The sequence below is a fragment of the Coccomyxa subellipsoidea genome (genome assembly GCF_000258705.1).
Source record: "Coccomyxa subellipsoidea C-169, whole genome shotgun sequence".
Classification (NCBI taxonomy): domain Eukaryota; kingdom Viridiplantae; phylum Chlorophyta; class Trebouxiophyceae; family Coccomyxaceae; genus Coccomyxa; species Coccomyxa subellipsoidea.
Window position 1 is genome coordinate 636,320 of NW_005178037.1, and position 27,089 is coordinate 663,408.

At 53.8% G+C, this 27,089-nt stretch overlaps 6 protein-coding genes across 6 annotated transcripts; 2 read left to right on the top strand and 4 right to left on the bottom strand.

The window, feature by feature from the left end:
- Positions 1-508: 508 nt before the first annotated feature.
- On the top strand, positions 509-1,979 carry COCSUDRAFT_41287 (hypothetical protein; the record flags this gene model as incomplete). The annotated part of the gene is made up of 4 exons (XM_005648434.1): positions 509-709; positions 1,001-1,248; positions 1,531-1,650; positions 1,862-1,979. The coding sequence occupies 4 exons, from the start codon at positions 509-511 to the stop codon at positions 1,977-1,979; spliced, it is 687 nt and encodes a 228-aa protein (XP_005648491.1).
- A 221-nt stretch (positions 1,980-2,200) lies between these two features.
- On the bottom strand, positions 2,201-3,613 carry COCSUDRAFT_65660 (hypothetical protein; the record flags this gene model as incomplete). The annotated part of the gene is made up of 2 exons (XM_005648435.1): positions 2,201-3,086; positions 3,554-3,613. 2 exons carry the CDS (start codon positions 3,611-3,613, stop codon positions 2,883-2,885), a joined length of 264 nt encoding a protein of 87 aa, XP_005648492.1. The 3' UTR covers positions 2,201-2,882.
- A 1,677-nt stretch (positions 3,614-5,290) lies between these two features.
- Positions 5,291-8,941, bottom strand: COCSUDRAFT_47069 (TPT-domain-containing protein). Its single transcript, XM_005648436.1, has 7 exons — positions 8,472-8,941; positions 8,235-8,346; positions 7,870-8,058; positions 7,337-7,529; positions 7,007-7,110; positions 5,808-6,636; positions 5,291-5,763 (listed from the first exon to the last, which is right to left on the bottom strand). The coding sequence occupies exons 1-6, from the start codon at positions 8,819-8,821 to the stop codon at positions 6,526-6,528; spliced, it is 1,059 nt and encodes a 352-aa protein (XP_005648493.1). The 5' UTR covers positions 8,822-8,941; the 3' UTR covers positions 5,291-5,763; positions 5,808-6,525.
- Positions 8,942-12,059: 3,118 nt separating this feature from the next.
- COCSUDRAFT_41290 (hypothetical protein) lies at positions 12,060-13,814 on the bottom strand (the record flags this gene model as incomplete). The annotated part of the gene is made up of 5 exons (XM_005648437.1): positions 12,060-12,137; positions 12,295-12,391; positions 12,541-12,824; positions 13,366-13,473; positions 13,737-13,814. 5 exons carry the CDS (start codon positions 13,812-13,814, stop codon positions 12,060-12,062), a joined length of 645 nt encoding a protein of 214 aa, XP_005648494.1.
- Positions 13,815-14,348: 534 nt separating this feature from the next.
- Positions 14,349-16,973, top strand: COCSUDRAFT_62480 (acyl-CoA N-acyltransferase; the record flags this gene model as incomplete). Its single annotated transcript, XM_005648438.1, has 7 exons — positions 14,349-14,426; positions 14,725-14,796; positions 14,965-15,122; positions 15,502-15,801; positions 16,113-16,260; positions 16,451-16,581; positions 16,823-16,973. The coding sequence occupies 7 exons, from the start codon at positions 14,349-14,351 to the stop codon at positions 16,971-16,973; spliced, it is 1,038 nt and encodes a 345-aa protein (XP_005648495.1).
- Positions 16,974-17,748: 775 nt separating this feature from the next.
- COCSUDRAFT_36201 (hypothetical protein) lies at positions 17,749-19,874 on the bottom strand (the record flags this gene model as incomplete). Its single annotated transcript, XM_005648439.1, has 4 exons — positions 17,749-18,069; positions 18,560-18,785; positions 19,220-19,439; positions 19,769-19,874. The coding sequence occupies 4 exons, from the start codon at positions 19,872-19,874 to the stop codon at positions 17,749-17,751; spliced, it is 873 nt and encodes a 290-aa protein (XP_005648496.1).
- Between the last annotated feature and the right edge of the window lie 7,215 nt (positions 19,875-27,089).

The window sequence follows — 27,089 nt, forward strand, 5'->3', positions numbered from 1 at the left end:
CAAGGTATTTCTCCTTCTCCAGCGCAACGCTCGATACCAGCTGATGTGCAGGTTTTGCCGACTTAGTGCGTTCTCTAGAACGTTTGCGAGGTAAAAATTCCAAGATATGGTTACCTGTGCGCAGCATTTGTGAGTCTTCACCCTTTGACCGAGTCTTTACTACAGGTGGAGGTGACTATAGGCCACCACCAATGCGCAACGGTGGAGACAGGGGGCCATCGCAATACAATTCTCGGCCCCAGCATCGCGGCGGCAATGGCTTCAATGGTGCACCAAGGGGTGGTGCCAGGGAGCAGCACAATGGCCGCGCCACTCTGATGTCCAGAATAGGTGAACCATAAGTACCTCCTTGTCCTTTTCTATCGATACGGCTATTGCGAGACTGCAGATTTATTTGTCACACCGCACACATGATGTGTCAAAGCGTCAGGCACCTGCAGGGTTTTTACCAAGGATCAATTCTCTTCTGTTGCTGAAGATGCCACAGCCGACGTGACAAAGGGGTCACATGCATGCCTGTCTGTGCGAAGGTGGCCCCAGCAGCAGGGCGCTGCCTCCGTCGCCGCAGGCAGAGCGGCCGGTGCTGCACAGGGAGCGAGAGCGGTCGCCGGTGGGACGCGCAGAGCAGCGGGCAGGCCACGATCGCGCAGCCGAGCGCCGCCGGCCAGAGGACGTTGCACCGGCGCGCCCGCGCACCATCCGCAGCCAGGTGCGCCTAGCCCCATCAACGTTATGGATGCCCTGTGCAAACCGTATCAGCCACATCCTTCCCCTGCAGAACCTTCGCTTCGTTGCTGGGCAACACTTGCTGCCAAGTGAGGCGGCATCCTTAAAATGGATAGCAGAGGCTCTCGTGCAGTGTGAACACAAGATATTGTACGGAGCCTTGTTCCAGTCGTGGAGGCAGACTTGGGCAAGGAGCTCAGGATGATGGCGGTTCACAAAGGCAAGCGCCTGCTTCCTCCCTTGGCCTCTTACTTGAGACAGGCTGCTTGTCCAGGTGCACTATGATGGCAAGGTGAGCACCGCGCCAGCTCCGGCCGAGACCGAGGCAGATGACAAACCGCCTCGCGGCCGTCACAGCGACGCCCGGGAGCGTTTGGACGGCCCAGACCATGACGCGCAAAGGAACGTCTCGCCAGATCAACGCCAGGTCAGCGCGCCGCGCGGAGACCGCGGCCGGGATCCCGGCAGCGCGCCCGGCCGCCTGGCCGGGCGCATCACCTCGCAGGTTGTTGGCTTTGACAGGTGGGCAAGATCTGCGCTCTGCCACATTGCTGCCTTGAATACCAGTAGTGCATCTCCCGGCGGCGCTGGTCCGACATTGATCGTTGTTGGGGAGGAGCATGTTTGTCTGGCTGCTATCTGTGAGTAGCCTTCCTTCCTGCATTGCTTTCGGCACTACACCTTCCCTATAGCATGCTGTTCGTCGCATGTCCAGGCAATCACAGTGCTGTACAGTATGTGGGGATGCAGCAACAATCCAGTAACAGGTCATTTGCACTGACTGACACACTTGGTGTCGTGCAGGCTGCAGCAGCGGGAGCAGCCAGATCCTGGGCACCAGCAGAGGAGCAGCGGCAACAACATCAACCGGGCAGGCAATGGAGTCTTCCAGCGCCTTGGCGGCACAGCACCATTGCAGCACAGGTGCCTCACTGTCTGATGGTCATCTCAGATCATCCAGCGTGGGCTTCCACAGGTTTCCAACGCTGCTCTTGAACTGGGCACCTTTTGGGCTGTGCAGCACTTTCTGTGTTGGGGATGAACTGCAGGATCAGCTGGGTAAGTGTGCAGCTCTGTCATTTGCCGGACGCGTCTTAGTAGATGCGGCGTCTGACCAAAGCGTTGGTGTGGGCAGGCCGGCGGGCGGCATGCGCGCGGATGCAAGGGGCAAGTGGGGCCACGACTTGTTTGAAACTGTCAACGCAGAGCAGGAAGAGAAGCCCAGCCTTCTGCGGAAGAGCCTCTTGTTCTGAAAGATGCCCACATGTCAGTATGTGTCCAGAACAGGCTGTCGTTCGAGTCAAATGACATTTCCGCAAATCACTGCCACACGGTGTGCGCATGCAGCTGTCCAGTGCAATTTCCATCGTGTTTGATTTTCTGCAGCACGGCAACTCACAATCTCCATCTTTGTACCAGCCACATGCAGGCTAAGCAACAATTGTGATGGTGACTGAGCCAGCTGCTTTACAAAGGCCAAATAGTGGAAAACTGGAATGCATGCTCTTTTATAAGGGATCTGCAACTTTTAATATTACACCCCAGTGGCTCCATATCACACTCGCACACTGCTCCAAAATTTTGTTGCTCTCACGCAGCAATCTCACATCTCCTCCGCCTCGCAACACTTTATACACTGATAGGCCTCAACATATAACCCAACCACTCCAAAGTTTACAAAAAATCCTAACATCGAAGATTGTACTTCCCAATTTAAAATTTATGTTGTGTGTCACAACCTTATCTCAGGTTCCTGTAAGACCTCGCTGAGGTGATAAACTTATTTATTCACCATGAGTGCAGCTGTGCGCTGAACACCCTGCTGATTGTTCTGTTCCAGGACTCATCTGAGTCCATTTATCCCAAAGAATGAATGGACCCTGGGGGACAAGACACCTAAACTCCTAGAGAGCGACCTAGAACTCCTAAGAGAGGCGACCTAGGGGACAGTCCAGGCTTGCTGGAAATGAATTGCAATGCATTGCAGAAGCAGAGCAGACTTCAGCAAAGATATATGCGTTTGGACGAATTCTCTAGATGACTAGTTGCCCTAAAGCGTTGAGTGCACCCTAAGAGGACTTGGTCCATCATACCCACATGTAAAAAATACTGTGGTGCGACTGAAAACGCGGACTGGGGCTGCACGAGCTCCCAATCTACTGGCTGCCAGCAGCGAAACCGCGGCCAGTCCCGGGGGTGGGCTTCTTCTCGATGACTGAGTGGGCAATTGCGGAAGTTCCCTTCTGCTTCTGCTCCTCCTCTGCCATAGCCATTGCGGCCATACCCACTCCGGAGCCGACAGCGACACCGGCGCCCGCGAGGGCGACCAGGCCGATGAGGGACAGGCTGATGTTGATGTACTGAGCCGACATTGTGGGTTATTCGGGCAGAGCCTGTCGACAGCACCATATATGATTTAGGGCATATTCGTGCCACACCTGGGCCAGCTTCCCCAGCAAACATGGCGGCTCGGTGCATACACTGACTCTCACAAAATTACAGGCAGCACACGGGGACCAGCTCTTGAACATAACATCCGTGGTCAGCTTCGGCAGGCTTCAACATCCAGCACACCTATTTTGAGAGGGTCAAAGTATGCCAGGCACAGTGGGGCGGCAGCGCACCTGGGTTCCGGTGTGGGTAATCAGCAAATATGAAGTAGGTTGCTCTGAGCGATCGTTGGCGGTGGATGACTTCGACCGGCTCCGCTGGATCTTTTAACTTCTGTGGCAGCGGCAGAACCGTGCATAAGGGGGAGGAGGCGCCAAATTAGGGCCTGACACGTTTCTGAGCCTCACGTTCCAGCGTGTCAAATGACGTCACTCACCTTCCTGCCTTGCTTCAACCTTCCTCGGCCACCTCCAGCTGCTTCCGTCGATGCTGTCATAGCGCTTCTCGGTCCTAGTGTGTCAGATCTGTGTCCCCGGAGGCCCACAGTGTGTTTACCAGATTGAAGCGGACAAGAATAGGTGAAGCTGTGGTAGGAAATAAGCTCTGGTAGATTCATATTCTTGCGCGAAGAAAGCGTCATGGCTTCGCTGTTGCGGACGGGGAGGGGTTTCGAAAACTCCTGGTCGCACCAAAACAACAACGCGCTGACCGAGAAATGGCTGGAAAAGATGGTCAAGGCCGGCAAGCTGCCCGAGTCGGCCCTGCAGATGCTGCAAGCCAGGAACGCAGACAGGGTGCAGACGACACACATTACGAGCCGGCCTGCGGCAGAGATTGTTCCCCAGTACACCAAAAGCCGTATCCCTGGTGAGTACCGCCTTGACCTATTTGACCAGGATCCTGCAGGACCAGGACCTGAATCTATAACGAGGCTCAAGTATGTAGGTATTCTGCGTTCCAATAGTATAACTCCCAGGAGTGCTTGCCCGATGTGCCCACAGCGAACGCCTCACAAACAGCAAAGGCCTGACACCCTGCTGGCTGGTGTGCCATCTGCAGTTGCCAGGGAGGCAGCCAACTTCCTGAACGAGGTGCGGCCCTCAATGCCCTCCATGTCGCTGGGCCGCGCTAGGTGGAGCACAGAGGGCGGCTCCGTCTTCTCCGTGGCTGACGGCAGGCGGCTGGCCCAGGAGCCTGTGCGCATCCCCACCCCCTTTGAAGCGATGCGGCTCAGCCGAGTCACCAAGGCCACCATGGAGACCCCTCTGGTTGCTGGCATTCGGTGAGGGCCCTGTACCATCCTTGCTCACCTGTCGCCTCAATGTTGCATTTAAGCAGCATATACCTTCCATATTGGACCGTACCATGTTGCGATGTCCAGAGGTGGGCCAGAGGCGTTGAGGCATAATGAACAGAGCGCAGGGGTGTCAGTTTGGCACACTATGGTATCATGTGAGGGTTTGCATGGCTTGTGAGATTGACAGGCTGGTGTGACATGGTCATCTGGGGACTTTCGACATGCGCATCCTGTTTACTGTATCCTGTCCTGCTTTGCAGGCTGCTGCCAACTTTCACCCCTGGGCGGGCGATGATGTGGGGCACAATTCTGGCCATGTGGGGCACCGCCGCCATCGGCATGTCCTCCTCGCGCGCCCTGGGCATCAGTCGGGTGCGTTTCCTGCTTCCACTCCCCTGCCATTTTGCTCGATGAATGCTACAGACAAATGTTTATATCACACAATCCCCGTTAGTAAGACAATCACCTGCATGCTGTTTCTGCTGTAGTTTGCTGGCCCCCACAGAGTAGTCTGCTCCTCGCTCCTTTGCTCAGCGTGGATGATCCATTGGCTGTACATGCGAGCGAGTCTCTTTGGGCCAGCTGCTGCAATATTTTTTTGAGCCTTTGGGCAGAGATGCAGTCTGTTGGACAGTCGCAACCATACAACCTGCAGATTCTGCACCGAAGGGTGGACTGAAGATGAATTGACGAAGGCCAACAAAAGCGTTGGAGGGTGTGCTTCATTTTGAACACAATGCAAAGGAGCGTTGGTTCTGGAAACCTGATTGGGTGCTTGTGCTGCACAGGTGGAGGAGGCTGAGGGGAAGCTGCGCGGCGCCTTGGAGCCCACCATTGCATGGGTGTCCAGTGTCGTGTCGCCGCTGAAGGGCTCGCTGACCTTCGAGTCAATGCGCGGCCCTGCAGATGCGGACAGCGAGTTTTCGCAGCTCACCCGCGCCCTCAAGATCAAGCTGTCTGAGCGCTGAGACCCCCCTCGCAGCGTTGGAAACTCATTCAGGAATCAGGTACACGACACAAAGCAATAAGTGGAAGGTTGACACGTTTAGCAAGTCTTGTAAGTATTTGGAACAGTGAGGTGGTTGCAAGAGTATTGGGACACTGCAATTGCTTTAGGAAAGGTAGTTCATTAGGCCAATTGTTTGCATTTATTCCCGGGTTTGTTGGGGCCGCACGCTCAGTGCAGCGCTGATGAACGTCTTGAAACTTGGTGTTGGGGTTGCGATGTCTATTTCCTGCACATGCAGGCAATTCTTTAGGTGCCACTCATCTGGTCTCTAGGAAGAGGACATTCATTCAACAGGGGCGGGGCAACAATGGTCCCCTTTTGCTCTGACTATTAGTTTAGCCTTATGTATGGTTCAGGAGTGTTCAGGCAATTTGTGTCTTGAGCCTTGTCCTAGCCAGTTCTTTATAGAGTGAGCGGGGTAGATTGGCAAGGCTGGGATGGTAGGTAGGCTCTGCCAGTAGGTAGATGAAGTCAGGGAACATTAATTTTTGAGGTACATTTCCGCCTGCTTACAATGGTGGTAGGCGTCATGATCTTACAAGACGAGTTGTGCGGTCACCTTTAGCTAGTAGGTTCTGGAAGTGCAGCTGTGAGTGAGAACGCTGTCAGAGTTTTGTCCTTCAAGGATTTTTGCAGGATGGTTGGGCCTCTATCTCAAAGTGGCCACATCATGTCAGGCAAATTGCGCTGTACTTGTACTTACTAGCTTGACATGTACATGCCAGCAACACTTCCATAAGTAAGTTGATTGCAACCAAATGAAAACCATATAAATCTAAATATGGCTGAATGAAATAGAAAGTCAGAGAGCATTGCAGCACCTCTGATCACCACTACCATACACACGTTCATATTAAGCACACATCATATACAAATGACTGATGTCAGACATGTTGCCCTGGGAAAGTAAATGCAGAAGATATAATTGTACGTCCAGGGCACAATCACATCCCTTGCAGGGATAATATACCACTGCTTGCTACAGCAACCGGAGACAGAGTTCATTCTTTGAAGCGCACGCCGAACAGTCCCGGTAACATTTGCTGTTCCAAAACAGGTTGTTGTGTGGAAGTTCCTCCGGTTGTGCAGCTTGTGCTGCTGTTCACACTCTGCTTTCCGGCGACCTCGGTGACAACTTTGTCAGCTGGGTTGCAGCTGGGATCAAGGGGTGCGCCTCTGCATCAGCCGCATCCCGAGGCCCATCTTGCGCAGCCTGGTCAGCAGCAGCCAGCACACATCAGTACAGATGACCACACACCGTCAGACAACGTGCGCCATTCGAAGTCTTGCATGGCAATGTCGTTGCACCTGTGATCTCAAGTGCAGATGCAGCTTGAGCACCAGCCTCAAAACAAACTGAATCTGATGGGTCACAGCGGCACTTGGGCGCGCAAGCCAATTGATCCCTCTGTGAGGTGGCAACAGGCTTGCCACCTCAAAGCCCGCTGTGATCCAGCAGGCTGAAAGCTGAAGCAAATTGATCAGTGTCTCGGTCAGATTGACCACTGACATCACTCCAATGAAGTGGGGGATGTCAGAAAGAATGTCAGAGAAGGGTCTTCAAGGAGATGATTAACATTCACCTTGGATTGGATGGCTCGAAGTTTAAAGTGGGAGTACAAGCAGAAACCCCCGATGGCTGCCACGCATCCAATCCACAAGTTTGGTGTGAACACTTTCTTTTCACCTGTACAGATGCAACAGGTTACACCACACATGAGACCTGAAACCACATTTGTGATGTCTGATGCACAAGCAGTCAAACTTGCGCCTGAGATGACCGCAGCATCATGATTGAGCTTGTTGCTGACACGCTGCCCTTGCTGCAGGTCTGATCAGATTTCCAAATTGCAATTTTAGCCCATTGCACACCGAGCAAGTTTCTGCAGCGTTTGTTATGTGAGGCTACTCACCCAGGAGGAAGTAGGAGAGGATCAGGAGGCCGATGATCTTGGCCTCGCCGATGACTGTGGTGGCCACAGCCGAAGTGTGCAGGATCATGAGCGAGTGCACTATGTTGTACGACAGCGCCAGCATGCTGCTCAGGATGACTAAGATGTACACATCCCGCCCGTTGATCGCCATGTACTGCTGGATTCGCTGCGCCTGCGTGCACAGCAAGCAGGACAGCAATTCACACAGGCAGAATGTTCCTCGAGTGGATTCTTTACCATCTGTGCACAATTCTGTGATGGATGCAATCAATACCACAGAGGCCCTTCCACATGCAACACAGAGCAGCAAAGATTCAGAATGCCAAGCAATTACACTTCCAGCACTGGATTCATGGATCACACATTGAAATTGAGAGAGACATGTGCACAGAAGACTTGCTGACCTCCCCATATTCTTCTAGATTGCGTGACCTGGCCCAGCCATGGAGTTTTGCATAGGACATCCACAAATTTTGCAGTTACTTGCCAGTTTCCCAGGAAGGAAAGCTCACCTCTGACAGGTAGAATATTGGCAGGAGAACGCCGAGGGAGACAGGCGCAGTGTAGAATGCCAGCCGCAACACATCCAGCTTCTCAGCCAGGAGCCTGCCTGAGAAAGACATCATGGCCCCGTTGCACACTGTCCCCGCTATGCAGCAGAAGATTGCATATGGGCTGCCCACTGCTGTACCCTCATACACCTGCAAGGTGCACAGTCACCTGTTACGTTGCCCATTTATTCAGTGCAACAAGTAGATTTACAACCTCTTCACATGGCATGCCAGGAATCGATATGGGCATTGCCCTGCAGCTGATATCCCAACAGGAGAATACTAAAGGAAGAGATCTGTGCTTGGCAGGGAGTCTGGCAGCACACCGAAAGCATGACGCCGCCTGTGAGTACCAGCAGTCCAGCTGCCTCTCCCTTGCCTGGGACCTGATGCTCCACCACCACCGCCACTATTGCTGTCACCACTGGAATTGAAGCCCTGGGAACATTAAGGAAAGATTAATTGGGCGTATGCAAATGAAGGATTAGCACTTTGCTTTCAGGGACCATTTCTGCATGGAGAAGTAGAAGGCTGGTGTGAAAGAGCTCTGTGCATGGGCACACCTGATGATCTGATTCAATGAAAGGCTCATGTTGACAAGGCTGCTGTTGTTGAATGCTATATTGGCAGCCATTAGGACGCCGATGGCCACGAGGCCCTTCCATTGCTTCTCAATGGACTTCCTATGTGTACCCCGCATGGACTTGCCGAGCATGTAAGGAAGCAAAGCCAGAAAGCTGAATCCCATATGGCAGCATGTCAGTGCCAACGGGAACGTGAAGCCATAACCAGTGCTGCTGGAAAGGACCCATTTGTTTGAGAGATTGAGAAGCGAATTAAATGTCAGATATATTGCAACAAGTCCAGCAAAGAACAAGAACGACTTTCTTGGTGTATCCGCAGTGCTTTTCATCCCAACTATGCGCCCGACGCCGCGGTCTTCTGCTATAAAAAAGAGGCGCTGGAATCTACTGTGGCAGTCCTTCTCTTGTGTGCCATATTGAATCCCTATGATATACAGAACATCTTCTGCTTCACGATTCTATTCCTTAACAGAAGAAGTGGACGATCAGTTGCAATTTAAGCAACTTGTCAGAATTCAATGTCGCAGGACATGCAAATGTCAGGCTCAAATCTCCGACATTTGGTCCAAGGAAATCCCCAGCCTTCGGTCTTTGATGCTTCCAGTGTGCTCCTTTCTTTCTCATTGTGCCCATGACTGGTAAACTTCTGACAGCATCCAAAGTTACATTTTAGTTGATTAATACCTTGGTGCCACTAGTTCCACCACGTGGACCACCAGCCACGCTGGTGCCAGTGGCCCGGGCCTACGGTGTACATGTAGCACAGGGCCTGCAAGTCACCACACTGAGTAGACTTGTAAGCTGCCACTAGATCTGTGAGCTCCAGCAGGTCAAATGCCATTGAGAGTGTGCACAGTAGCCTCAAGTAGCTGCCATCAAAGCCATAGAATCACCATCACACTTGATGAGCTTGCTCATGAGTCGTGCCATAAGTTTACACATGTTGTACAGCACATCCTGATCAGCTGCAGGTGCTTGCAGCCACCATCACCATGGGCAAAATCCAGGGACTGTACAGCTGTGTCAAGGCTTGAAATTGAGTGTCAAGCGCTGTAAGGAACTTGACCAACGCTGGAATTCAGCCGCGCTCCAATCATCACGATTCTTCAGGTCCGGTCTCACAGACTTTGAGCGTGAGCCTGCGCAAATCCGAATACATAATCAAAAATTTCATTTGTGTCCTGGACCTGACAGTATGTTTGATCATGGCGAGACCCCTAACTTAGGACAAAGAGCAACGAATTTGCAGGAAGATACCTGGCAGTCCTATACTTGTGCTGCTGGGCGGCCTGGTGCGCAAAACTCGTAGTTTAGACCTGGGAAGCTCAGGAGTCTTCAGGGCTGCCTGCCTTCTTGGAGGCAATGGTGGCAGTCAGTATGCTTAAGTGGTGACTCAGCAGTACTTCAGGGTCTTCTTCAATCTCATCGATGTACTTCAAATAGAGCTGCATGGCTGCCGTGGCATCCTCCCTGCACATTGCATGGATATCTTGACACGCATTTAATTGGCAGATAGTCTGCCTTATTATCAAGGTGATGATGTTTGTTGGGGCCACGAATGTCGCAGCAAGTCTCATTGAGGATGAAGCAAGCACACACCTAGCAGAATGCCGGTAGACTTGGATGTCTTTTCCTAGCAAGTCTGCAGCCAGAGATCTGAGTTTGCGCGCATGACCCTTGGACTGGAACTTTCTGAACGTCATGGTGTCTCGCTTCAGATGGCGAGGGTGGATAAGCCCCAGGACTTCCAGATCTCCCTGCAGGCCGTGGCCCACCAAGATCTTGCCCTGGATTTCCTGGGAAACCCTTGCAGCAACCTCTAGAAGGGGAGGTGCCTCTCTCCATCGGCTCTTTCGCACGCCCCCCACATACCCTCTCGTTATGACCTCTTCATCTGTGCAGGACCAAGCAACTTGTTAATCCTCCAGTGACCAACGCATGCAAAGGAGCATACAACATTCACCGTTCAAGCGTGGCTTACCTGGCCGGCAGTAGCTATGATACAGAATATCCCCATGTGAATTTACGATGCAGACTTCTCCTGGGACCACAATGCGGTCTGGGCTGCCTCTAAAATGGATGTGCTCCACATCAAGAGCTATAATGGGTGGAGCCGCGAGGAGCCCTTCGCCATCCAAAACCTGTGCATGTGTTAATCTGCATGATCTTCTGCAAACTGGTATTGGACAGCTGCTGTCTGTCAAGCGAGTACGACCTATGTGATTCACAGCAGAAGCCCGCCTCCTCGCTGGAAAGCAACGGTGCCTGTGCAATGCAAGGACTTTGACAGGAGATATGCAGATCATGAAGCATGATCGAGCTCTGGAACTTCAGAATTGTTTGACAAATCGAATACCCAACTCACATTTGGCACGTCAGCTACACAACGGCGTGCTCGAGCCAGCTTCAGTTTCAGTGTAACTGCAGCTGGATCTGAAGTCCAAACGTTGTACCGGAAGCATTTGGAATGTCCAAGGGCATGCATTTGGCTTTCTGTTACTCCTCATTTGGGGCAATGATGGCACCATGAGCGCCAGCGGGCACGTGCACCGTCATGCCAAGCCTGGCGAGCAGTGCAGCCGCTGGCCATGGCGGCCCGCCAGGCTTAATTTAGCTGTGGTGGCAGCCAGCCTGCCAGCGCAGTGCTGTCACTGCTGTGAGGGACTGCGCAGTTGCTCAGGCATATTTGATCCCATAGCTATAAGAGTGCCTGCCAAGTAGGAGTTTACAGGCTCTAAGTTGATATCAATCCCAATGCACAATCCAACTTTGTTCCAATATTTAGGTTATTACAGCCCATTGCGTTGCACACCATATTGTGACTACTGATCATCAAATCACCGAGTTTCATGTATTGAGCTACCATTGCAACTCGTGCAATAGTGTTGGCTCTATCACATCTGAGGCACATCTCGACCCCCTGGCATCCAGTTATTACAAACGTTTGAAAATTAGACGTCTGGCAGAGGGCACTTGAGAAACCTCAAGCGCCAAGCCACTGTCTTCCACGCGGTTCTCACAAAATTTGTCGGATTGCACCAAGAATCCTATGTGCGGCACATCCCTTGTATCTGATGCGCCGCAAAATTGTTCATCGAGCGTTTCACCTACTTGATGATATGATACACATCGTCACCATATACACCTGACATACAAAAGCCTGCCAACTCAGCAATGCCGCGACAATGGCAGCCATGCACAGGCTCTCACTCAAAAGGTCCCGAAGGTAAATCTTCGTACAAACACCCTTCCCTCCAGTACACTTGCTGGTGCCCATCTCATCATCAAAATTGAAGGTCACATGCTGGCACCATTCTCTCTATGCCTCTTCTGAGTACGCACACTCATCAAGGTACATCATTGCTCATCTCATCATCCACATTTGTTTTGCATCGTCACTCCAGCGCTGCACCATTATACTTGTGCTGTGAAGAAAAGTATTCTGCGGGTGCTGGCAGCTGTGCTGCCTGCCACCTCAACCGGTCTGCTGGCATATAAGCCCAGGGATCGTCAAACAATTTGACTGAGGAGGTGGGGCTATTGCTCTTGCAACAGGCGTGGTCCCCTTCAGCTGTCGGCAGAGAAGGGGCGATAGTAGGCCAGATCCTTCAGCAAGCCTCCACGGAACCAGTCGCGAGGCACCATCTGCACACCAGCACAAGCACAAACTCACCATCACCATTTTGCATCCTGGAATCTTCTCTTACGGTGGCTGATACTGTGCCCTGTTATCCGTTCAGGATGCACAAGTGCTTGCATGCATTGCGTGGGGTGATTTGGTGGCATCAGGAGGGAAGCACACCGTGTCATCTGGATGGTACCAGGACAGCCGAGCCTTCTTCCTGTTCTTGGACTCGTCCACCACAAAAGTGCTCTGCATGGCCTTGCTCTGAGCCGCCCTGCAGCAAAGAATGGAAGCCACATCAGCATTATACAGCATTTTACAAAAAAGCATGCCGTGTCATTGCCGCTTGACTGAGCAAAGGGGCAGATGCAAGTGATTGCAAGAGCATGTGCAAGTATTGCTTGGTTGTGAGGAAGGGCGCACCATCTTGTGAGTGGCAGCACGTGGGGGATGTTGGGAACATGCATCTCCGTGACCTGCTTTCCCATAGCCCTGGCGGCTTTCTTCGCAGCCTCCTGCTCTTCTTTGATGAGCTCATAGGCAGGCATCACTCTCTCCCCAAGCTTCTCAGCCCACGCCCTCAGCGGCAAGCCATCAAATGGGTCGCTGGATGCTGCTGCCTGCTGCTGCTCCTCCCGGCTGGGGTGGGTGTACTTGCTGTCACGCACAGGAATGTGCAAGTCTGCGCCGATGTGGAGGTGCAGTGTCTGCGGTGGCAGAAGCACACGATCGTGAGACGTTAAATCCTAGAGAGTGCGCGCTGCACCCTGTCCTGAAGGGTTCTACACCGCCCCAATCTAGCGATTAATTGTCGATTTGAATTATCGTTGCCAATTGACACGACGTCGCGGGCCGTTCGACCTCCCATAAGGGATCAAGCCAGGTGTCTCCAGACAGCGAAACGACTGAAACCCTTGTCAAAAGGAAACGTTTTCTGCAATCAGCGCGACCGGTGGGAGCCTTCCCATGATGCACATGGGCTTGCATGCGCCTCAACAACCCACTCTAGTGCAGGAGACGCGACACTCTTTCAAGCAGTACTGCATCAGAAATCCACGGAGTACGGATAAGGAAGTGGACTCCCACAGGTTCATCGTTGCAAAGGGATGTAGGCGCGCTACAAAAATACTTGTGGTGTCCAAGGAATGCCGCAGGTGAGGGTCTCACTCTCTGCTTTGCCCCAATGGGACCTCCGAGGCAAGGTGAGACAAACAGGCTGACGCAGCACGACCACTGGGGAACAGTTACCTTGCGAAAAGATGCGACTGGAGCGCTGGTCTGGGCTGCGGCCGCATCCCCTTCCTGTTGCAGCCTCTGCCGCTGCTGTTCGTCCAAAGCCTCTGCCATGTTGCGTCCCTGATCCATTAGCAAAGAGAAACTCGGCCGGGTTTGAAATACAGACGCGATATGTGTTCGTGCTTGCACCTCACGCTTTAATGTATCATCCACACCTGTGTACTATCATGCAGTGAACGACAGGAAAAGGAGGTCCAACAACTTTCTAATCCTGATGCAGTCTCCCAGTTACCGTCCTCCCAGCTGTCTCCAGATTGCATACGTAGCAATCAAGGCAGCACATGAACATTAAGATGAACTAGAAAGACTCCTCCTGCAAGTACCTCATTGTGAGTGGCTGGAGCCAGGCTGCTGCGGGACAGAGCCCCGAGGGAGAGGCGGGCAAGAGCAGGCTTCGACATATTTGCAGCGAGCGGAGCTTCGAGGCCTGTCAGCACCCACTCCAACGCAACCAAGACGCTTGCTTGCTACTTTTGATGAAGATCAATGCCACAGTGCTGTCTCGAGGCCGCATCCTCGTCAGACAGAAATCTCGACTTTGTAGATTGCATTTGGAGTTTTGCATTTTAGCCAGATATTAAAGCGGCTTCTGCCAGATATTAGAGTGGCGAAAGTGAACCCACGTGCTGAACTCGAGGCGACATCGCATTCAGATGCACACATTTGCGAGCGCTGCAACAAGCTTGGCTGGAAATTGCACTTTTCGAGTAAACAGTGGCTAGGTGTGTCATTCCAATTGAGTTAGCACCGGAACGAACGTCCAAGGCATTCGTTTTGCGCTCCCTCACAATATCGCAAAAACTGATCCTCTATAATACCGTGTTTGTTTCATGGTCTGTGACATTGAAAACGCGCTCGAGGCCCACTAATATACAACTGTCCATTACTCATAGACTAGACATTCTTCTGCTGTCTAACTTTGACCCTCTTGGGCAATGCTGGGCACCCCGCTGCCATACACTGTGCCAGTCTATAACACCCGCTTGTTGGCCACGCGGACAAGTACAGCAGTGGTCTGTGGCCAACTGACTCGCTGCGCGGGACAGATGGGGCAGCGCAGTAAAATGTTGAAGAACAGACTCTTTCGATTGTCTAGGACAGAGTCTGGTGTTCCAGCCAGCATCTGCGTGGTAGCTGAAGCTTGGCAGCGATTTCACGGTGTGGAGGTGCGAGTTGTTGCGATCGGCAATGTCCAAAGTTGTACTCACGCAAATCACAGCGTGCCATAATGGACAGTCCAGTAATGCTGCAAAGCCCGCAATTTCGAGTGTCTGAGCGTAATTTGGTAACCAATGTACATGTATTGTGCAGCCGCAGCGCGCGAGCGGACGCATGCAAGCACGCCATGCCACCACAGAGGAGCTAGCAGCTACCGACACAGACGTGATCACACCAAAATTCTTTCCATTCGTGCCCCAGGCAAGTCTGTCCTCGATCTGGTGCCTGGACCACGCACAGTTTTGCCTACACTTCTCTCATTCAAAGGTCAGCAGCGTGGCCCAAAATTTAATGTATAGTATTGGCATACTTTTAGCTTGTGCATGTGCGCAGACGGACGTGCGGCAAGCGTTTCTGGAGTACAGATACAGGGCGGCTGCGCCGGGCGGCAGCTTACTCATCAGGCCCATCACGGAGAAGCAGATGCAGGACACCACCGAGCTCCTCACGCTCTCTTTCTCTGAAGCCATGGGCTACATGAATGTCTACAGGTGCTGAGCTAACCTCACATGCCGATCTTCACTCGTGCAATGTGTTGTCATTGCCATGTGCATGCGTTGAACTGTTTAGTCCGCCCAATATTGGGGAGGTGCTCGCCAATGTGAGGGCTCAGAATATGGCCTGCCCAAGTTGACATCGAGAAGTGCAAATCAAGGCTGGGCAGCTCGGAATACCATAAATTTAACAAGCCGTTGAATGAAAGAAACTCAGATATGTGTTCAAACGTTTACAAGATCCATTTACTGACCATCTCTGGTTCCTTTTGGTGTCGGAGATTCACCAAGCTGAAGCTGAGACTGTTGAGCAGAGCATTGCTTAGTAGAGAAGTGGTCATGAGATCAGTCAGCACGGATGAATGCATGTGCGCAGGACATTCCTGAGGAGGCACATCCAGCAGTATCTGCAGCAGCATGCGCACCTGCCGCCAAAGACAGTGGTGCTGGTGGCTCTGCTGAGCCCCTCAGGCCAGCTCACACTCAGTTCGGACACTCAACAGTCCAACAGCGGCGCTCTCCAGCGCCTGAACAGGACAGGGGGGGCGCAGTTCATGTCCCTTGCTGACACGGCGGCTGAGAAGGAGCGAGCGAGCGTGCATACCAACATTGAAGAGCTCATGCAGCGGCTGACTGCTGCGCGGCTGCCAGGGAACGATGCAGACAGCCTGCCACCGTAAGTACTTATGGCCTGCCCTCGCTTGTATGTTTGGGGGAAAAATATCTTGATGCCTGGGATGCATTCCAGCTCGCTCTGGAGCAAAAAAGCGAAGCGGTCGTACTCTGCAACAGGGAACATCTGGATGTAGATAGCTCTCAGCTGTGGGCACTTGTGTCATGCTCTTGTTCTTGTTGAAAGGCCGTACAAGAGCGCTGGCTTATAATATGCACCTGCCAGTCCTTCTGTAGCCAGTATCATCCAGTTGCAGTGTCTTGACACTGGTAGAAGGCAGGTGCAAGTGGATGAGGCTGAAGGGGTTCATGCAGGTGCGAGGATGCAGCTGAGCAAGACAGGGATCGAGCGGGCTCAGGTGCGGAGGCATCCTCCTCAGAGGAGGGAACTCTGGTGGGGACCGTGGAAGTGTCGGTGGCGGCCTCCACGCGCACTCGCTTCCTTACTCTGAATGCTCCCGAGGTGACTACCCCCTCACTGCCTTGGTGTAATACCTGCACCTTCTGAGCAAATCTGTGGGCACTACAATTGAAAAGTAGCTGCTCGCTGGACAAATTGGATATACTGAAAGAGTTGAGCACGTGTGTTTGAGGGATGCATGTCTATGATTGATCTGAGATTGCCTTTTTGGAACTGGTTGGGCTGCATGCAGGAGTGCGCGTATGTGTGCAATATGGCAGTGAACCCAGAGTACCGGCGAAGGGGCTATGGGCTGCTGCTGCTGGAAGCTGCAGAGGAGATTGCTCGGCTGGGAGGCCAGCGCGATCTGTACCTGCACTTGAGGTCAGTCACTATGTGGCAATCATTGTCCCTGCATCTGCAGTCACAGCTGTTGTCGCGAGCAGACCACGTGTGATTGATGGCTTCCACGCTGCCAGTGACGCTGGTCTTTACTGAATGCTTCACGCTCATGCATACTATGGTGACATGTTGCTTGCACCATATTGCAGGCTTTACTTCTATCAATAAAAAGCAATCGGTTTCTCTGTCTGGGCACAAACATGGTGAAAGTGTTTGCTGACAGGTTCCAGGACAAGCCAGCGCAGGCTTTGTACCAGCGAGCAGGCTATAGCGTGTGCAAGCAGGACAACTTCCTGGTATTGTTGTTGGGCCAGGACAGGCGATACCTGATGCACAAGCGGCTGACTCCAGGCCTCACGCCAGGATCCGCTTGAGGAAATGGGGTCTTTGTTACTTCGGGTCCTGGGGAGATCATATCTTGGGAGAATGTCCAAATTTTTTATTGATTTGGTGTCTTGAGAGTAGCCAGCTGCAGACGGCAGTCGTGCATTGTGCTGATGTGTGAGTTTTGAGAGTTGTGCAAGGAGAGAACACTTGCGTGCATTGTACTTTTTATCCCTAGCTTTCATGAGAGATTTCATGATCATCATAGAATATGTGCAACTAGTATGAAGACAGAGCCCCTTCATTAGGCATTGCCCAAGCAAAAAACATTGATGTCGAAAAAATTGCAATGTTCCTGGGAATGCCATGACCGTTGGTGAACCTTCTCGGAAGCTGAGACTTGATTATCAGGTTGCTCTTCTTTCATGTGTACAATCGTGATTGCTCGAAAGTCATCCCCTCTATTACATCTATTCATATAAATACGTGCCTTGTGCCTACTTTGGCCTTGTAATCGCCTGCAAATTCTGGGAGACAAATTTGCCGCACAGGCAATTGCAAAATTTCATGCAGACTTGCACAACGAGCTCGTGTGCAAGAATGTTCACCATGGCCCCAAATTGCCTCCCATCTATAGATATACCGGGGCCCTTTCAGGACCTTGTTAAATGTCTCCACCCTACTCTCCATACACGGCATTCTCTACATGCCACAGCCCATCACAAATTTAAATTACACGGGCATGAAGCCGTTCCCTCAAAACTGCCCAGCACCTACCCCTGTTGCAGCACATTGAATGAGCTACACCAGGAGGTTGCTACCCTGTCAGGTGGGTGGCAGCAGCTGCCGGCAGGTGGGGCATTCCATCTTCACATCCATCCAGCGGTTGAGGCAGTCGGGGTGGAAGAAGTGGTTGCAGGGGGTGACCATGCGAGCCGAGGTCCGCTCAACGTCCAGCGGGTTCATGCAGATGACGCACTCCACGCCCGCGTCCCCCGTCTCGATGTCGCGCGGCCCCCGAGCCTGATCTGGCGCCTCCAGCGGCCGGGCCGGCGCGCGCCGGTGGTAGTCGTACTTGGCCGGCAGGAAGCGCTTGGGGATGAAGCAGCGCGGGCCCCACCGAGTCTGCACCATCAGCACCGCCACCTGGCACCATGCCACACACACTTCAATTTGTTATCTTAGAATCACCAACAATTCCTAACAGTCGGCAAGGTATGTCCTGCAGACAAGCTGCAGTTAAGGGCTGCCACACTCCTACCCTGTCAATACATTTAGAGAGAGAATAGCAGAAAGAGGGGAGCTGACATCCTTGCCAGCCAATAAGGCTGTTCAGATGCCTTGGGGGCCCACTCCAACGCATGAAGTGTTCTGCCTCTAACTGCAGAGCTTGCAAGGCCTCAGGAAGAACATCCCATGGTCTGCTCTGCACAGATACACCAGAACCATGGGGGCATACACAAGTGTGATCGCTGCCTTGACAGGTGTGGCTGATCTGTAGAATGGACCTCAATCCTTGAGACACTGCGAATTCTTCACAGCAAGCATGGACGACACCACCACACCAGTTTCCAGCTTCAGGTGAACAAGGGACTGGGGAGTTTGCACAGGATGGGCCAAAAAAAAGTGTACCCACCTGAACTGCCATGCAGATGCAGAGGGCGAGGCAGACCCCCGGGCGCGGTTGCCAGCCGAGCAGGTTGTGGGGGCAGCCGAAGAGGTACAGCGGGAGCGCGAGACGCGTCAGGGTGATGCCGATTACATAAGCCGGCCGCAGCGGCTGGCGGACATCGTGGCGCGCGCAGTACACGATCTGGGGTACCCAGAAGGCGTACATGGGGAATATCAGATACTTCAGCCACCTGCGCGCATGCATACAGTGCAAGCCAGCTCAGGCGAGATTTTATGTGGAGCACAGAGCAACTGTTTCCGTTGCAGCTGGGAGAATCATAAGGGAATGCAGCCTGGCAGCCTCGGATTAGTCATCCTTCCAGCCTCAAACAAGGCATTGTTTGCAGACGTGGTAGTGCCGCTAAATGAAGACACTTCTCCATGTCTTGTCATAGAAAGCAATGCCATCCTCTGCGACACTACCACACCTCCAACTATCACATAACCTGACACCAAAACAGGAGAGACTGGATCCTGTCTCTTCTGAGCACGCATCCTGTTCGCGATTGTTGGGGCGGCACAGCGCTGGCAATGCAATGGCCCATTGATGCAACTTCACTGACGACCACTGTAAGACAGCATGTCTGACAGATAACGGACACAGGAGCAGGGAGAAAGCGCGCACAGGTGAAGCTGGTAGCCGAGGAAGACTCCGGCGAGCAGCACTCCATAGAACCGCGCATAAAGCACAGACAGTTCGCGCTGCGCCGCCCAAGGGTCCAGAGAGTTGGCGCGGCGCGCCTTCCAGACCAGCAGCAGGTAGCGCATCTCAAAGATGGCAAACACCACAAATTCGAAGAACGCCGCCACCGCAAACGCGTTGAACACATCCTCCATCACAATCCCTGCACATGGGCAGCCGACATGTTTTTCTTTTTCTTGTCTCCTAAAGGCACCCGGCAGCAATGTCATCATGCATGTTCCTCCCTGCCAGCGCATGTTTCTGCAAGAGGGGATCACTGATTGCCTGCACTGCTCCATTTGTACGGCCAGGGCCTCAGGGGCCAAATAAAAGGTGCCCCATGTAGTCTTGTGCATGCTGGTCATTGCCCTCTTATGTACAGTGCTGCAGGCACGGGATGCCATAAAGGAACTCATGCGCATGCGTAGCCACACATGATCAGGCATGTGCATAGGGGGAGTTTAACGGAGAGATCGGTAGATGTGGGCATACCTGCAGTCAGGTGTGCTAAACAGAGGAGGGCGTCCAGGATGGCCTGCTGCCCCAGCATGAGCAGCGACACCTTGGCCGCCGCTGCCGGAGCATCGCTGCCGTCCATCTGGTTTATCAGCAGCAGAACCTGCATGCATGCACCCGCTCGCTTAGTCATATCCTAGTATGAAAGTTTAAGAGGACTGAGAGCTGCAAAGGTTGCATTTCACCCATATGGATGGGTGACAAGTGCCCGAGGTGACAATTGTACACATGCTTCATGCAGTGTCACGTGCTCTTGCTCACAGGTCTCTGAGAGTGCTCTTCTTACCCTGCTCTTGCACTTCCCACAGATGTGGGCATAAGAATCAACAGGATAATACGGTATCAGAGAAAGAGCAGACACAGTGGCTGACCTGGATGAAGGAGACGGCGGTCATCATGAGGGTGTACTTGATGGACTTGGAGTTCAGTTTCTCCATGTGGGTCATGGTGAGGTTCATGGAGAGTGCCACTCCGCAGTTGCGGCTGCTCAAGGTCCCATTCAGCACCCAGTCCCCCGCGTCCAACCCCCTGGCACCGTCCTTTGTTTGCCCAGGCCCTGCAATCAAGGCCACGAGCGACAAGTCACATGCATGGCTCCTGCCAATTGAGCTGCCTGAAACATACCGGTTCCCTCACGAAGCCCTTCTTGTTGCTTGTTCATAATTTCGGTGCACCCAAGCCTGTAATCCACCATATCCTGAGTAATACCATTAACATGCACTGCAATGTATGCTGCAGTACCATGTATGCTGCTTTCACAGGCAAGGAATGAGTCATTAGCTGAGTTTCAAAGATTGACCAGGTACACAAGGTGCTGGCCAAGGGGGTTGGTACCTGCTTCCTTCCTTGCTGAGTCGTCTGACCCTTCCTCCTGGATCTCTTTGGCGCTGTCGCTGCCATCCCGGCCAGCAGAGTAGTGCACTCCCAGATCCAACACAAACTCGCAGCCCTTCTCCATCTGTCGACACAGGCCTCCTCAGCACAGAGCGCTGCAAACTTCCTTTGCATGGCTTCGTACAATTCCGCACCATTGCTCCATGCCAATTGAAGGTGCAATCATACAACAAGCTGGTGCTCAAAATGTATGGGTGATCAAAGGGATCTCAGTGAGAGACAGTTCGGATGCAGGGAAGCTCTGTGCTCTATACCTTGTTGAGGAATTCCAGGGTGTCAGGTCGCAAGAAGTAGAAGAGTGGCGGCTGACGGCTGGGCTCAGTCCACATGGACGCTTTCCTCCTCAGCGCCATCCTGCCAGACAAGGCATTGACAAGACTTTAGATTGGATGCCGAGCAGGAGGCTCCATGAAGGCTCCCACAGAGGCACATCACTCAGCACATGCAAACCCCTTTTTCCATATGGAACAGGGTATCACAGAGCAGTGGACATCTTGTGTGTTCCTGCCACATCAAGTAAGCTTTGAGCGCCATCCTTGTTGCCCACGTCTCCAGAGTTTGATGCTGTGAAATATGAATGTGGCATCTTGATTATGATGATACTGTCACTAACAAGACGTGGGAGCATTCTCCAATGCTCCTACACAGAGCACAGGGCTATTGGATCTGCGCACCTGTACTCCTGGGTGTCTATGTCAGACACATTACCGGCCAGGGGGATGACTAGCTGTCCCCCGGCAAGCTGCGCCTGCGCATGCAGCCGCCCGGTAGCTGCCACATACACGCCAGACAGCTTCAGCAGCTCCGGCTCTTCTGCCAGGTACAACCCCTCTCTCAACGCCAACTCCCCCTGCAAAATGCACCGCCCATTTTATGTTGCCCCCGTGCCGGTAGTATATGTCCCTCACCAGGCAGTAGCAGAACACAGCATTGAGACTTTGAACGCCCGAGGAGTGAAAGGCGCCGATATGGAAGTGCCAATTTCATGACCAGAAATCACAGAGCCGATGGAAATGCCCGTTTGCAGAGTCTTGGCAGGGTGAGTAAGTGTGTGGTCGCATAATAAAGGGTTGTGCATGCAGAAGCATGCCCTCACCTCAACATTGTGCACGCCGTCAGTGGATGACAGGCTGGCCCGCAGCTCAATTCCCACCTCCCCTCCCTCCAGCTGCAGCCATTCCACGCCTGCTAGAGCATCGGCCACTTCCAACTTGCTCCAGGTCCCTGCAGCCCCACACATGGGAGTGCGCATGACTCCAAAGAAGGCATCAAGGTCAAATGTGAGGCATGCGCTGGGACCAAGCAAGATGTGCATAGAAGAAAATACGCAGGCTGGAGGGAGGCGGGCACCTTTGAAGCGCCCAGAGATGTTGACTGGGATGCCCAGATCCTGCAGCTGCCCATCATCAGTCCAAAGCCCAGCCCTCGTGTCATTCTGCGGCAATGGTCACAGTCCTTCAGCAAACGATGTGTCAAGCAGGAGCCAGAGGATATTATTGAAGTACAAGATCATTCTACCTACAGCGCTTCGAACGCTCGATCCTGTCACTGATCTCACAGGATCGTGTCTAGGTTATGCCGAAAAACTCAGGAGACAGGCGATCTTTGCTCAGGATATCTCCCTTTTGCTCTGCAGACTGTGCCTCATTCTTCCCATTCTGTCTTGCTATAGGAGAGTAGATCACCTCCGCAACGGTTGTGCCGATCTCTTCGACGTCAAATCTGGCTTGTGAAATTCCAATGAAGGAACATGAAAGCGCGTAGAAGATTAGTATGACCCCAGAAGAAAGGAGGCCAGGCCTCCTGGCCATCCACAACAAAACGACAGTCCCGCCGAGGTGAGCACCACTGTATCAGTCTCGACGGTACAAGAGTAGTTTCTGGGGCCAAGATTTAATCTTGTGATCTTCTTTCTTACTATAGTGATATTGAAATTAATATAATATGCAGCCTAGCCCCTGTCGTTCTGTGTGCCGCAAGACTTACTGTGTGCGTCTACGAACTCAGATCTAACTGTAGATTTGTTCTGAATGGTGTAACATCTAACACCGTTCCTGTTGCCAAGGTTCCAGATCACTCGTAAGTGCTTGGTAAGTGATGTCAAGGTGCTTGCCTAATGTGGCCTTTGCATGGATGGCCCCTGTCATCATCCCTTGAAGATGCAGGAAGGCACTACAGGGCATCTGATGCACAGCAATATTGATTTTGCCAAATGTTCTATTGCTGCTTGCGGAATGAAGCTACTGAGATGTATGGGATACCACTCACTGATCAGTGAGAGCAGGCTGCCACAAGGGAGAGCTTCGATGAGAGGTCGACTCCTGGATCGGATTTGCAAGTTGGGCATGACAGAAAAGCCCATACACTCATGGAGCATACGGTGTATCAATACATTGTCCAGCAGTTTAGTGGCATGATGTCCTCATTCATTTTACCGGAAAACTACTCATGCATCCCAACCATAATTTCACATGCAGCCTTGTCTTCCTAGAATCCAAGACACATTTGAGCAAACTCCGTATTGGATGGGATTGCCTGTGTCCCCATCAAAGGCAATATGGCATGGGTGAACGCAAGGTCTGCAGTTGTCCCCAGCTATGAACTTCACCCAGCTAAGAAGCTTCACTGGGATTCACTGTCCCTGAAGCTTCTTCCAGAAGTCGGCTTCAGAGGTGGCTGCCGGGGTCCTACCAGGCAGCTGCTGAGCAGGCGGGCTGCTCAGATTGGCCCCGGCGGATGCCTCCTCCAAGTGCTGCTGCTGCAGCTTCTCCCACAGGCTGTCAAAGCTGGCGCGTCCCTCCAGCGGCGATCCCTGCTTCTGAGCTGCTGCCGCCTCAGGAGAGGCACCTGTCAAGACAGGTTTTTACATTAGTACCTCCAGACCAAGCACTGCAACAACACATGAGAGCAGGCAGAAAATCGAGGCAGTGCAAAGCAATAAATGCACTTGGGCATTCACATCCTGCTCACTGCAAATAGCTTGCTTCAGAGTAAGTGTGGAGTGCACCTTTTGGAACTGCGGCGCTAGGAACGTCCACTGGGCCTCGTTTCTTTCCTGCAGAGCCCTTCACCTGTGCCCCACCACATATGTTGGATACCTGAAACTTCCAACTTCTGCATGGCGTTACCTGACCCTTCACCATTTTGAAAAATGATGGCGCGACAAACTAGTGTGATATTCAGGCAGAGAAGTCGTGACAATGAAACGCACCTGGATGCCGGCAAGTGCCGAGTTCACTGCCGGGATGCTGCCAATGGGAGGCGCACTCGGCTTGGCCCTCTGCCGCTGCTGCTGCTGCGCAGGCTGTGGCTGCGTTGGAGCCGCTGCCGTCCGCCGTCTGGAACCAAACCAATCGTATCCATCAGTCACCCTCTGCATCTTCTTTATAGAAGGCTCTCAACACAACTCTCTGATGTATAGCATCCTATGCTGTGAAGGATGTCTGAAATTGGCTCGCTTTTAAGCTAGATACCTTGAATTTACAGGAGCAAATGCAGGACAGGAGGAGCAACCTGCACTGGCCTTCGCTCCGCCTCCTCCCCTCTGCAGCAGCGCCAGGAAGCTGGGCGCAGCTGTGGAGCCGCCGGGCGCCTGGGCCTGGGCAGGAGCTGCTGCAGCGCTCTGAAGCTGCGCTATGAAATGCTCCTCAGCTGTCAGCACACCCTGCTGCTGGCCTGGCGGGAAGCTGCTGCTGGGCCCTGCAGGGGGACCACCTCTCTGCAGGGCCGCATGCTCGCTGCCGCCAACTGCGGGTGCAGCTGCAGGGCGGCTGCCCTGCAGCTGCGCAAGCAGCGCTGCGCCCGGCAACACTCCTACAGGGGCAGCTGGCGGCACTCCTGGCTGCTGCAGACATGCGAGCCGCGCCGCACCCTGTGCGACTGGCGCTTGCTGCAAGATGGGTGCCTGCTTCGGCGGAAGGCCAGGCATCTGCAGTGGCTGCTGAGGTCCTCTCTGCAGCTGCGCGAGCAGCGTCTGCCCAGGGGCCAGGCCCGGCAGCACAAGGCCTCCGCCATTTGCATAGCCGTGATGCTGCTGCTGCGGCGCCGGATGTGCTGGCCCCGGCTGCGGCTGCGCCGCGGAGTTCTGCCGGAGCATCTGCAGCAAGGCGGCGCCTGACCCCGCGCTCGGCAGTGCAGGGCCTGCCGGCTGCTGATGGAAGCCAGGGAGCAGTGACGGCGGCGGGCCGGCTGGAACGCCGAGCGCTGGCTGCTGCGCTGCCGCCTGCCGCTGCCCTTGCAGCTGCGCGAGGAAGCTGCGGCCAAGGGCCTGCTGCGTGCCGGGGCCGGCTGCGCCGGGCTGCGGCGGCGCAGTCGCCGTGCTCGGCGCAGGTTTTGGCTGCGCGCTGCTCCTCTGGGACTGGAGCAGCTGCGCGAGCAGCTGGTTGCCGGCATCCGGGGAGGGCAGCGGAGGAGCGCCAGAAACACCGTTGTGCGCAACTGCTGAGGGGCCAGCCGGCGCGGCGGCTGCGCCAGGATCTGCTGAGGCGGGCCGCTGAAGTGCGGCAAGCAGCCTTCTGCCGGACTGGTCGTCCGGGGGAGAGGCCTCGGACGGGGTCAAGGCAGCGGCAGGGGCTGGCGAGGCAGGGGGAGGCACCTCTGAAATGGAGGCCTGCTGCAGCGCGGTGAGCAGACGGCGGCCAGCGGCGTCGGGCAGGGATGATGCGGCTGATTGGGGGCTGGTCCCCGCTTCAGCAGGACCGGCATTTGAAGCACCCGGCGCCTTGGCGCCTGCAGGCAATGCACATAATGTTGTTCTACCGACACACACCTCATGCTCAAGAGCAGTCCTTCTGTGGCTATAGCAGAGGCACATTGAGCCAGCCAGATGCGAGTGATGGTGAACATGAAACTCGGTATAAGCAAGTGGAAGGTCAAATACCTGCAGGTGTACTGCTGGGAGGGGGCAGTTGAGGGCGGCCTCGGCCGAGGGTAAAACCTTTGGCGGCGGAATTTGGCGGGCAGACCGGCTGCAGAGCCTTCGGCCTCTGCTTGATCGGGGTCCCCTCCTTGGACCGCGTTGCCTGCAGACATTGCACGAGTGCCACTTCCATAACCAGGCTCATAATCATGGACATCAGGCAAATACAATGTGTGCATAATGTTATGAACCAAACACATGTGGGGTCACACACAGGCAATGAAGGACAAACTCATTATGCACATATTGACAAGGCATATTACGGTGTGCCAATGAAAGGCATGCTTGAGTGCTTGCTGTGTTACTATAAAAATACGAATTGCACGACAAACGCGCATGGAAGACAATCTATCCCTTGCAGAGAAGCGCCGCACCCGCGTGAAATGAAGCCCGGGAGAAGGCATGGGCAGGCTCTGCGGCACCGGCACGGCCGGCGCCCCTTTCCCCACCCTTCTTTGCACAGCCGGGTCAGCCTCTAGCGCCGCGGCATCGGCCGCGCCGTTGGCCGTTGCCGCCGGGGCCGGCAGGGGCGCCCGCTCCGGCTGTGGCAGGGCCGGGCTGGAGCCGCGGCGCACCACTTTGGCGCCGGCGGCCGTTGCCGGCTGCTGCTGCGACAGGTTGAACAGCTGGTCGCCCGGCAGGATCGTGCCGCACCTGCCCCGGCACCTGCGCGCATGCTCCCACTGGCATTACTGAAGTGCCAGCTGTAGAGTGTTTTGCAGAAAGGGTTGACAGAGTGATTGTTACTGCAAGTTGAAGATATCTTCTAAGGATTGCTGAGCAGATTGCAAGAATGAAAGGTGCAGAGTAAATGGCAGGGGTAATGGGGTCTTGAGTGTGGATGCTGACCGGCCGTTGAGGTCCATGCCGCCGGGAAACTCTGAGTCGAAGAGCACCTCGCACGCCTCCTCATGGATGCCAACCACCTGCAGATACAATACGCAGTCGCCCGTCAGCAGAATCTTACAGAGTTCAGGAGGGACCTGTGATTCTCTACTTTCTCTGTGCATCAGAATACTTTGCTGCCACCGCTTTATTACACCGTTGCGCACGTGCCCAAAATCCATTTCTTTGGAGTGTGATATAATATGCTATTGTCAGACAGTTATGTTGGTGACAAGGACTGCCTGGCAGTATCACTTTGTCCTTACCAATGCAGGACTGCAGAGCATGATCAGATCCGCCAAATTGGGAAGGAGCAAAAAGAAACTGCCGGGCAAACTGTGTGAGCAGTCTGCTGGATCGTGCTGTGTAGACTGATGCCACAGAATTGATGGTGTAATCCTTGCGCATCATGAGCAGATGCTGCTAACCGTGGTGTGCAGCTCTGTGGCATGTCATTTATGGAGAGGATTCTTTTGATCGCGAGCAGATGCGCTCACCGTGCCGCGCAGCCCGAAAGGCGGCCCGTCGCCGCCGGCGCGCAGGCTAACGACCCGGTCCCCGAGCTCAAAGATGCCGCCGGCCAGTGCAGCCGCCACAGTG

Coding starts and splice junctions, on each gene's coding strand:
- COCSUDRAFT_47069 (XM_005648436.1), bottom strand. CDS start 8,821: ATGAAAAGCACTGCGGATACACCAAGAAAGTCGTTCTTGTTCTTTGCT. Junction 8,347..8,471: donor TCATTGAATCAGATCATCAG/GTGTGCCCATGC, acceptor TAATGTTCCCAG/GGCTTCAATTCCAGTGGTGA. Junction 8,059..8,234: donor CAGGCGGCGTCATGCTTTCG/GTGTGCTGCCAG, acceptor TGCACCTTGCAG/GTGTATGAGGGTACAGCAGT.